The following is an 11,906-nucleotide window of genomic DNA, read 5'->3' on the forward strand; positions in this document are numbered from 1 at the left end:
GGCCGGCAGTTTTGGTGCGAGATGTACGGAGTACACTCCAGAAAATTGTAAAACTTGTGTAAGTGGTAGATATTACACAGAATTCGAACGTGGATCTTACAATAACAAATGTACATTACAATGTGGAAAACGATTCCTAGAGAAAACCTGTTTGATATCATCAGGAGAATGTATATGTAAATCGACTGATTTTCTCAAAGGTAAAATTGATGCTTTCTTCCGTATTAAGTATGTTTATGAGTGTAATAAAACGTGTCCTAGTAACTGTGGTTCATGTATATCAGATACAGAATGGTTTCAAAACACGATTTATTACGGATCACATTGTCAATATAGATGTTCGATTGGTTGCCTTGATGGAGCTTGTAATAAAATTACCGGCCATTGTATAAGTGGATGCAAATCTGGTTTTACTGTGGTCAATTGTGATACAAGTTCACCTGGAAAATATGGAATGCATTGTGATTTAAATTGCACAGAAAATAAATTGTTCTACATGTATTTAAAAAAAACGGCACAGAATGTAAATCCGGGTTTTGCTGCAACACATGTACACATTCCTGCCCGTCTGGTTGTGATAGAATTTGTTCTCTAAATGGTCTATGCTTTGGATGCAAAACGGGATTTTTGAAGAATTTTGTTACAATACATGCAAAAATTAAACACATGGTATAAATTGTTCCATATCGTGTCATAATAAAGACAACAATTGTCATGGCTGTATTTTAGGATATGAAGGTTCGACATGTGATTTTATTAGTTAAATATTCATATTGAAACAATTCATCCACAAACCGATGGATAAACAATACTTAAGTTGAAAATGCATTATATCACTTAACATTTACTTCGGTAAAACCATGCGGGTCATGCATAGGATCACTTGTTAATATATTTAAGCTTTAGACTATTGTTTTCTCAATACTTAAAACTTAGTGTGCTTAAACTAAAAATAATATATATTCAGAAGTGACATGAATGTATCGTTCGTTTTAGCTATCGAAGGATCGGAAGAAAAACAAATTACAAGTAATTATTGTAGCATCTTCTGGTGCTGGTGTTGCTGTTATCGTCCCAGTAATTTGCCTTGTAAACCAACAAAGAAGGTACGTCTTAAATTACACTTGATTGAAAGATATCTGTTACATTATTGTTCCTGAATACATTTTGAGAGTTAACAATTTTTTTATTGAAAAGTCAAAAAAGAAGTTTCAATTTTCAATTAATGATTTTATGTCGAATGCCAATTAATTTGAACAAAACCAGTATTGAGAAGAAATACCAGCAGAATTTGCTGTTATTAATAATAATTAATAATATGATGTATGTAAAACATTTTTATAAGCACAAATAAAGTTATAACATAAAGCTCAAGCATTTAAACATATTGGTTTTCACTTTACATCTCATTTTATACTTCAGACGAAAGTTTTTAGCTACCTGAAAATGTGAAGAGAAAGATTATGCACAGCCATACAAGAAAGAAATAAACTACATGACGCAGACGAATCAGGTATGTTAAGTCACCATTCGATCAGATTCTCAGTATTCACTATTCATTCCTAAAAGGAGATCAGTTTACATAACAACTGTTGGAAAAATGAACACGTCTATCCGAAACTAAAATTGCGTTTTGGATAAATAACCATAGGTTAACTCTTTATATACGCAAAGTGATTTGATATGATTTGCAATACAAAGTAAATTAGAACGGAATTACTGACACACTGGCATAATCTAAATTATAAGAAAATCATAACTTAAAGTCAGACTAAGAACAACAAAACTTCATATGTAAAATGATTCATCTAAACAAGTTAGCAACATTTATAAATTTTGCTTTACTACATGATACTCTAATGTCGTTTATTTCAGCTGTTATGTACGCAGCCTATACGGCAAGATAGTGATGATGCTGCACATGGCGATGATAGCAAGATTTGACAAGACCTGCATTTGACAATAGTTATACTATGGGTAACATAGGGGCATCTGCCAATGAAAACAACAATAGTTTTGAAGTCTGTGATTCTGCACTCGATATTAAATGTAACGAAGTCTGAAGTGACAAAAATGAATATGCTGTGGTTAACAAAGGAAAGTCGGCTGTGAAGAAAAACGAAGGTATGGAGGAAATATATGACGCAACGCATGACAACAAAAAGAAGAAACATCATTTAAATAGGAATAATGAATACGCTGTTCCCAGTTTAAGATCTGACAACGTCGTAGGATTTCGGAAAAGAAAGAGAGCCGAAGCCGCTGAAGGACACGATTTGTATGACACTGCAAAAGGGGGGAAACACAAAACTATGCCTCGACCAAGAAATGATTATGCTGTATTCAAGCGCATTTATGGTGATAAACATGAAGCTATTAAAGCAATTACACGAAACGACACAACAATTTGAGAAAGGAAAATGCGGCCAGTAAACCATGACTATGAATTTGAAAGGGTAGACAGCGACTAATCATTGACAAATACAGTATGCAGTACGATGAAAAGTTATTTTGATCACTTTACTAACACGAATAAAATTTGTTTATAGGCTACATTAACCTACAAAATGCTTACACTTTAGAGGTAAATATCGCCCAAATCTCTAAAAACATCCGTACCTCGTCAGAAAAGTCATTATATGCATTGAAGAAAATAATGGGTATATTGTTCAAAAAACGTATTTGTAATAGGATCAATTATTAAATTGTTAATAATTCAGAACACTCATGTATAAATCAATGATTGATAATTTTGCTATCTTTAATGAAGTAAAAGTCTTTATATAATGTGTAAATTGCGAAAGAACACAACATATAAGTAAATCAAGGTGTTTGCAATTGGTTATACATTTATAAAGGTTGCAATAAACGCACCATAGGTATAATTGTACAAATACACAAACACACAATAAGACTGATATGTTCAAAGTAACACACAGACAATATCAAAAGAACCTTAGTTATGGTCATCAAACATTTTGTTAAATTTAATTTTGTTTAAGTATGTATGTATCAAAACTGATCTTCAAGCGTATGCTACGTAACAAAAAACTAATATCACATTTCGTTTTCAATATTTTATTTTGTTTATACAAGGATTTCTTAGTTTTTGATAAATGTTTGATATATAATATAGTTCGTTCATTCTAAATATATCCACACCCTTCCTGCTACACGTGCACGTTACAATGGATCTGGTATTAGAGTTTAGTCTACTACAACGAAATAACGAGTAAAGTGTATGTGTAAGTTAAACACGTTGACATGATATGTTACGTTTGCTTACCACTTATGAGCACTCATCTAAGGAGCATTGAATTCCACAATCTTTTTGGACGCATATTTACGTGGTGTTTATGTGATGTTACATAGTCAGGAAAAGTAATGCAACAATATTATATTACATTTAATGCTTTGTCATGAAAGTGACCGAGTATTCTTCCGCATATTTTGGTTATCAAGAGGGTCTTAATCTTCGATTTGTTTATAAAAGTATGTATTTTATTCAATTTTATATGAGATTATACAAATATAACATTTTAATTAACTTGATCTTAGCGTTTGCCCAATAGTGTGTCATTATGAATACATTCTTGTAAGAATAAATTAGAAATGTAGTTCGTGTAGTTAATAATTTAACACAAAAATTTATATCTTTTTAAGAATTATTTACTTAATCACACCCCATCAGTTGTTTGTGTTTTTTTTAACAAACATGTCAGCAATTTATTGCGAAAAAGGCATCTCTATTGTTCAGTGGGTAAACTAAATAAGTAAAGCATTAAAAAATCATCTTTCGTCACACCCATCACATTCAATACTATTGAAACATTGTCTTTAGTTTTATTTGCGGATAAGCATCTGTATTGTTCAATAGTATACCATCTAAACTACTGCAAGCTATTTTTGTGACAAACATCATTGTACTAGAAGTTAATTATAATCTAGTGTTAACATATACAGCTTCTGGTGGTTATAACAGCTGATTTGTAGTAATATGACTGTAAGCAATGTCGACACGTGAATTAAAATCTTCATATACAACAGGAGAGCCGTCTTCATGTGTGATATCTGAATGAGATAGAGATAATTCTTAATTGTAAAAGCCATTTAGCACCCGAATAAGCACACAGTACATTCATTAAATGCACTTAAATGGCATTATTTTATGTACCTGACGCAATGTAGGAATTAAACTTATATTACATTTGACTTACTTGACTTATATAGAAGTGCAACGTTAATGATGCTATCTCATGAAATAATTTTTAATTTTGTATATAAAATTATAGAAAATTATGTCTGAATTATCTTGCTTAGATTTACTTTAATTTAGATATAAATATATAGCAAACAAAGTTGCAAACGATAAGTAGTTTTGTACTACCATTGGATAAGTAGAATAGCTTTATAAACAATACTGTCTTCCAATACATATATAATGAAACATGTTGATCTAAATTTTATATTAATTTTCTAGGACTATCGATACAGACATGCAGTGAATGTACTTGTCGTAAAGAAACATGTTCTTGTGATTCCAACATGAATTGTTTAAATGGTTGTATGGACGGTTATTATGGTGATAAATGCACAGACGAGTGTCTAGAAAATTGTAAAACTTGTGTCAATGGTAACAAATGTACACAATGTAATCCCGATTAGTATACTCGCAAATGTAATTTGCCATGTGGGAGAGGTTATGTAAATTATACATGCTTGGTTGTATCAGGAGATTGTCAATGTATATCGGCTTATTTTACAAAAGGTAAATGTGATACTAGTACGGGTAATAATATTGGCGATGAATGTAACAGCACTTGTCCTATAAACTGTGGTACCTGTATATCAGATACAGAATGTTCATGGTGTAAAAAACACGGTTAATTATTGATTATATTGTCAGTATTTTTCGATAAGTTTAATATAATCCCGGATCCTGTTATTTACACTCCACCGCCCACCTCACCTTGTTCTATTCATTCAACCAATTATATCGTCGTTTCACCTTTAAAGATCTAAATTACTTGTTTTTGAATGAAATGAATCTAATAAAATTGCTGAAAATTAGAATAAAAATCATAGCTCTCATTCACGATATAAAAATATTAGAAAAAACATAGTATTATATGATATAAAATTAGCTGCAGTTTCACTGATTTAAACATTTTCACGGAATGTAGTATCATGTGCAATGGCTGAAATGGATAATTAATTAATATTGATATTTTCATTTTTTTTGTTGTGCAACTGATTATGTACACCATTTTCAATACAATAAATGATGAAATTTAAAACAAAACTTATATCAAATAAAGACATTGTTTCATGGCAATAACCCGCGGAAGTATACTCGTTCAGACGTTAATTTTCGCGACAAGGCAATAAATATAACACAATAATGCTGCACTACTATGTTACATCACATAAGCACCACGTAAATATGTGTTTCCATAAACGGTAGTAAAATGTAATGTTATAATGTACTTAGTTATATATAGTTTAAAGCTCATTGAAATATGTATTCTTGAATGCTCCGAAGACTGTTCCGAAGTATATAAATTTACCAAACTACTTTTTTCCTCTCAATAGCAAGATGATTGTGTAATTCCCCTTTTTTTTGGTTGATAACTATATAATTAATAATCTCTACGTTTTAACCCAATGCACTTTAGTATAGGCTTGAACATTTTATTCATGTCAGTAAAGTGAAAAAGCAGCTATGCATCGAACTGAATTCTGCATCTATTAATGATTATTCGCAGTCTTCACTACCAAATTCATAGTCGTTATTTACTGGTTGCATTTTCTTTTCTCGCCTGTTATTGTCGTATAATGTATTTGCTTTCGCCTTGAAAGCTTCATGATTATCAACATTGTTGCTTTTGAATACGGCGTAATCGTTGTTTGGTTGAAGCATAGTTTGGAATTTACTTCCTTCTGCAGTGTTATACAAAACATGTCCGTCAGCGGCTGAAAACCCCTTTGTTCTTTCAACTCCTATAATATTATCAGATCTTAAATTGAGAACAGCGTATTCATTATTACTATCTAAATGTTGTTTGTGCTCTTTATTGTCATGTGTTGTATCATATATTTCCTCGACGCAATCGTTTTTCCTTACAGCCGACATCCCTTTGTTAACCAAAGCATAATCATTGTACCGACTTAACGACTTGTTACATTGGTTACCATGTGCAACATCACAGACCTCAAAACTTTTGTTATTGTCATTGACAGATGTTCCTATCTTTACCGCAGTATAGCCAATGTCAATAGCAGGTATTTTTGTTCACCGTCAATTGCAGTGTCATATTCTTTCCCGGCATCACCGCTAGCTTCCTGTTTGGGTTTGAAAGGATTGGCGTATATAACCTGGAATAAACGAAATTAAATGGAGTATTATACATGTATATAACCAAACAGATACAGGAAAAGTGAGCAAATTATCAATATAAAAATTATTCTTTAAACAATAAATGCCTCTCCACAGGTTGTGTTTTTGTAATTAAAGGAAGAAAAAATGCAGAATGTAAAACAATTGAAACAAACCTGGTTCTTCTTCGTCATTTTGTTTAAGAATCTCGTTCAAATCAAGTTCATTATCGTTTTCCTTGCATTTTTGACTGAGCGGATAGTTTTTGTCTGAAATAAAGAAGCCGAAAATGATTATGGTTTATTGCTGATAGTGAAAGTTATATTCATTAAACCGAAAGCGGTATTTTGTTCTTTAAACAATTTGAAATAATTTGACAATAGTCCAGCACCATTTTATTTTAATATAACAGTTAAACAAGGATTTAGATATCTTGCAAAACGTTAAATTTTGCTTTTATCTTACGGCTTAAAAAAGCTCGGCTTTGACAAAATTAAAACTGTCGATGAAAATGAACTAACGTTATAAAAATAAACATATATTTTGAAACAAAAATATTTGGAACCAATCAGACTAGAGGATATACCTTTTATTCTGTTTTATGACGCAAATTACTAGGATAACTAGCAAGACTATAACAGCAAGACCAGCACCGGCAGATGCTACAATAACATTAATTGGTTTCTTTTCCTTTTCTTCTGATTCAGCACGTTTGATAGCTAAAACTATAAAGAACAAAACATTCAAATGAGTTGCTTTCATATTGGAGATGATCTATTTAATTGAACAGAATTGGTACCATCAGAAAAGAATTGTTAAAAAAGAATTGAGGTTTCAGTTAAACAGTTCCCAATTTCAAATCAAGAGCAAAATAATGGAGCATCTTTATATAAAGAGATAGCATGATAAAAAATATTTAATATCTACATTTACCCAGGTCACATTTCAGTCCTTCATACCCGTCAATACAACCATGCAGACATTCGGCTGTTATCTGGTTGCAAGTACTATTTACACATTGATGGCTGCATGTGTCGTCACATGTGTTGCCATGAAATCCGTCTGTGCATCCAAATGTGCAATGTCCGTTTACGTCATCACATATCCGCTTGCTGTCATTTGATTTGCATGTATCAGCACATTTATTGTCGCAGAACGATCCGTAGTGGTTCATTACACATCCTTCTAAACAATAACCCTTTTCCCAGTCGCAACTTTGATTGTTACAAGAAATACTACATTGCTTCTCACATTGTTTCCCGTAGTTTTTAAACGATTTGCATCCATTTAAACACGTTCCTGTATCCTGGGAACAGGTTCGGGCATTTTCATTTGTATTGCAGGTTTTGCTACAGTTTTGTAAACAGTCCTCTGAAAACGTGTCCTTAGTACATCCGAACATTTACCATCCTTCTGATTGCATTCTACACAGTTTGTTTTGCAATCTGTATTGCACTCATCTCCCCATTTTCCTCGAACGCATCCTTCTTTACATGATCCTGTTGTATTGCATATTTTATCTTTACAGTTATGTGGACAAAGTATACATATGTTATAATTATATCCAACGGGTATTACCGAATAGTAAGTATCATTACACTTCCTACAGCCGCAATAAATACCGTTTTCACCTGTGTGACACTCTTGGCAGTAACTGTCTACATCCTGACATAGTTTGGAACAATTAACACCATATGTCCCATCTTTGCATGTGCTGTTACAGAATTCTCCGAATAATTCTGGTTTACAAACTATGCATCGGCCATCAGAAAGTGAACAATTTCCATTACAACCAGATGGACAGGTTTTTGTACATGTTTCACCGTAAAAGCCGGACTTACACTGTGTGCAATTTGTTTTAGAAATACACGTATAACAATTCTCTGCACAAATTAAATCACAAGTATGACTGTATAATCCAGGCGAACATGAATCACACTTTTCCCCTATATAACCAAGTTTGCATCCCCTCATACAATGTCCATCACCTTTATTACATTTACCCTCGTTGCATCCTGTTGAACATTTGTATCGACAAAATGTTCCATAACGGACAGTGTTTATACACCATAAGCAGTGTGTGTCTTCGCAGATGCCACAGTAACTAGGACATGTTATGCTACATTCATCACCATACTTATCATCTGAACATTTATCACATTTACCTTCGACAAAATGTGTTGACCTACAAGTGCATTCTCCTGAAATCGACGAACACGTATTGTTGACACATCCTTTTCCGCATTTATTATTACATGTATCAGTAAAATAACCAGGTTTACATTCTATGCATTGATTACCAATAGCACAAGTTTTACAATTTCCCAGACACTGCTCCGTGCACCTGCTTGACATCCGAGTAAACAGTCTTTATTAGAATCACAGCAATACTGCCCACCGTCACAGCACGCACATTCTGGACATGTCTGCATCGATACTCCTGGAAAACACATTAAGTTATCTTTTATAAAAGGGTTTGTATCATCAGAAAGAATTTACATAATGCAATATACACTTTATGCATGGTATTGAAAGCATTTCATTGAAAAACATATGACAATATATATGACCATAGAATCATTTTTAATGCGCAATATTTCATCCTATATTAGAAATATTATCTGAAATTAAATAGAATTTTTTCCAAATTATGTTCTACTATCTGAAAAATATGACACTTTGTATATAGGTGTGACTAAGAAAATGTTAAAATGTTGATTGAACCTTGATTGTTGGTTTAATTGGTACGGTAAAAATATATAATCTTGAATGTAGTTAGTGTAAACATTTTAATGCGACTTACCAAACTGACATATCAACACGAGAAAAACTGATGATGTTATTCTTATCATTCTGTCATCATTTACACTGAAATAAATATGGTTATTATTTCAACACCACTTGATAACGGAACATTGTGCACGTCATAAATGTTTTACGTATATTTACACACTTATTAAACATGACATAGAAAATACAGTAGAAATACGTTAAAATTTTAAGCATGAAATTCAATTTAGACCTAATTTGTCTGCATTTATTATTGAATATTTTCTGTGCTCGTGATAAAAGATATTAACGATGAATCATTGTTTGGTATATTTGATACCCATAATTAAACGAATTCATAAATTATTAAAATATTACAGCTTGCTATAATTCTACACCACTTTTGTATTAACTTTCAGCTTTATAGTTATAATAAACAGGTCGCTTTTCAAAAGAATGTGACCATCTCTTATAATAAGCATTTTTGAAAAACACTAAAACATTCAAGCTTATAAAACATATAACAGGTATAATCTAAATCTAAAGTGTCTTTACATTATTCACAATGAATTTAAGTGTGTACACAAGAAGAATACAAACTATTGATATACACTCCATGCTTGAAAGAACAAGGAAGTTACCTTGCCTACTTTAAAACTTTTCAAAAGTAGTTTGCTTGAATAACCTTCAAAGTACCATTGAAAGAACAAAACAACTATTTCAATCATTATACAATATGAGACAGATGTTTTGTGTCTTAATATCCATTTCATCACATTAACTAGTTGTCTATATTAGTGAACAACGAGTTTTAGTCGCATTTATAGTTCGTTCATGTTTTTAAAACTTGACATAGAATAAGACGTTTTAATTTGTTTTGTTTTTTAAATGACAATGTTGAAGAGTTTAAACAATTAGTAAGAAATTAAATGCAAGTGTAGTATTTTAACTTTTTTGATTTAATTGATATGATTGAACACGAAAACATTAAATTAATTTATAACTGTAAAACCTTCAATATCATATACCTCTTAAATTACTAGTTGTCCGTGATCTTCCATTTGTCCACTTCATATGCACCAACAAAAGCAAGGTAGCGTCTTTGTTCATTCAAGCATGAAGTTTATAAATATACATTTCGTTTCATATATGTTATAGCTCGTATTCACTATTTTCATTTTTTGTGAATTGTTGAAACATACACATCTACATTTTTTAAGTTTGAAAGTATTCTGGGTAAAGTTCTTGTTCATTCAAATATGAATTTTTAAATAAATTTTTGTATGCTACTTGTTATAGCTCGAATTCGCTATTTCTTTCATTATCTGTGTTAATCAGTATTGACATAAAGGTGTGTCGATAATTCCTACATAAAAATATACTATATCGCGTCTATTTTTATAACCTAAACCATAAGTCATAATTATCTATTTATTTTTAGCAGTGTTAGGGCGTCAAGGTAGAGTGTTCGCTTTTTGGGTGAAGAAATCCCTGGTTCGAATCCTAGATGAGGAAATTTTTCTTCTTATTATTATTATAATTGTTGTTATCATTGTAGTAGTAGTAAAGTAGTAGTAGTAGAAGTAGTAGTAGTAGTAGTAGTAGTAGTAGTAGTAGTAGTAGTAGTAGTAGTAGTAGTAGTAGTGGTGGTGGTGGTGGTGGTGGTGGTGGTGGTGGTAGTAGTAGATTCGAGAACACGCCGGCGCCTGACAGATATCGTACTTGTAGTTTTACATGTAGTTTTAAATCATTCTTAGCAATACTATCTTCCTACTTTACTTCTGTTTTCACTTAATTTCATGAAATTATTTAATGCATTGTTATTTAAAAATATATAGTTTGAATTTATAGTAAATCTCCACACGTCTCTGTATTCAAACCCCTTTTTAAAAGAATTAGATATTATATATATGACGACGTGTGGCATTTTGCTTGTAAATGTACGATATGGGTGATTGTACTATTTAATTTATCCGCCGTTTCCTTAAACCACGTTTCTTTTTTAAATCAGGTCTATTCACAATGTTCACAAGTTGTATACCACGGCAACGTTAAAACATTTAATTTGTTAAATTTAGGCAAGGCTGTCTCTTTGATTGGCTCAAATACCACAGAGTTCACATGTATTTATAAATGTTAATTAGTGAAATTATAAGATATTAAAAAATATGTAAAAGCGAAGGTTAATTAGGAGCTAAGCAAATAAATTTTGAAAGACAAAATGCAGACTCGGTTTATTTTGGTTGGTTCATGAGAAAATAATGATGGATAAATAAGCATATAGCTTTCAAAACAATCGAACTCAAGTAACACAATTTTAACTAATCATGTTCCCAAGCACCAATTAAATGAGTTTTAATACCACACAATAAAAAGTCCTAAAGGACCAGAAACTATGACAACACTGAAGTGAAATACGGAGCATCTTTTTACAGCTGCAAAAACTAACTTGACATCTACTGTTATGAATCTAGAAAAAGTGATCTCTCGGAAGCATTTATCAACAAAATAAAATGAAAATTGCAGACTGGATTTGATTGAGTCTGTACATAAGATAACATTCCAAAATGCAACATACCTCACAACCCCTAGCTCCGGCTTGGCGGTACAAGCAATACTCAATTTTCAAGATTTAAATCACTATGATCAACGATTCCGAAAGGACCAGACAAATATTACAACACTGAAGTGAAGAAAAGGGCAGCCTTTTACAGCTGCGGGACCTGCTGCTGTGGAGCATAAGAATTTGGAAAAGAGTGAT

The 11,906-nt window shown here is 31.8% G+C and overlaps 2 protein-coding genes across 2 annotated transcripts; both read right to left on the minus strand.

Moving 5' to 3' along the window:
• Positions 1-5,755: 5,755 nt before the first annotated feature.
• LOC132751960 (multiple epidermal growth factor-like domains protein 11) lies at positions 5,756-7,550 on the minus strand. Its single transcript, XM_060742187.1, has 4 exons — positions 7,310-7,550; positions 6,992-7,101; positions 6,257-6,375; positions 5,756-6,017 (listed from the first exon to the last, which is right to left on the minus strand). The coding sequence occupies exons 1-4, from the start codon at positions 7,548-7,550 to the stop codon at positions 5,756-5,758; spliced, it is 732 nt and encodes a 243-aa protein (XP_060598170.1).
• Positions 7,551-7,663: 113 nt separating this feature from the next.
• Positions 7,664-8,731, minus strand: LOC132751967 (multiple epidermal growth factor-like domains protein 10). Its single transcript, XM_060742199.1, has one exon. The coding sequence runs from the start codon at positions 8,729-8,731 to the stop codon at positions 7,664-7,666; it is 1,068 nt and encodes a 355-aa protein (XP_060598182.1).
• Positions 8,732-11,906: the final 3,175 nt, after the last annotated feature.

Source organism: Ruditapes philippinarum, unplaced genomic scaffold, assembly GCF_026571515.1.
Source record: "Ruditapes philippinarum isolate M1 unplaced genomic scaffold, ASM2657151v2 ctg13021_1_1_1_1, whole genome shotgun sequence".
In the NCBI taxonomy this organism is placed as follows: domain Eukaryota; kingdom Metazoa; phylum Mollusca; class Bivalvia; order Venerida; family Veneridae; genus Ruditapes; species Ruditapes philippinarum.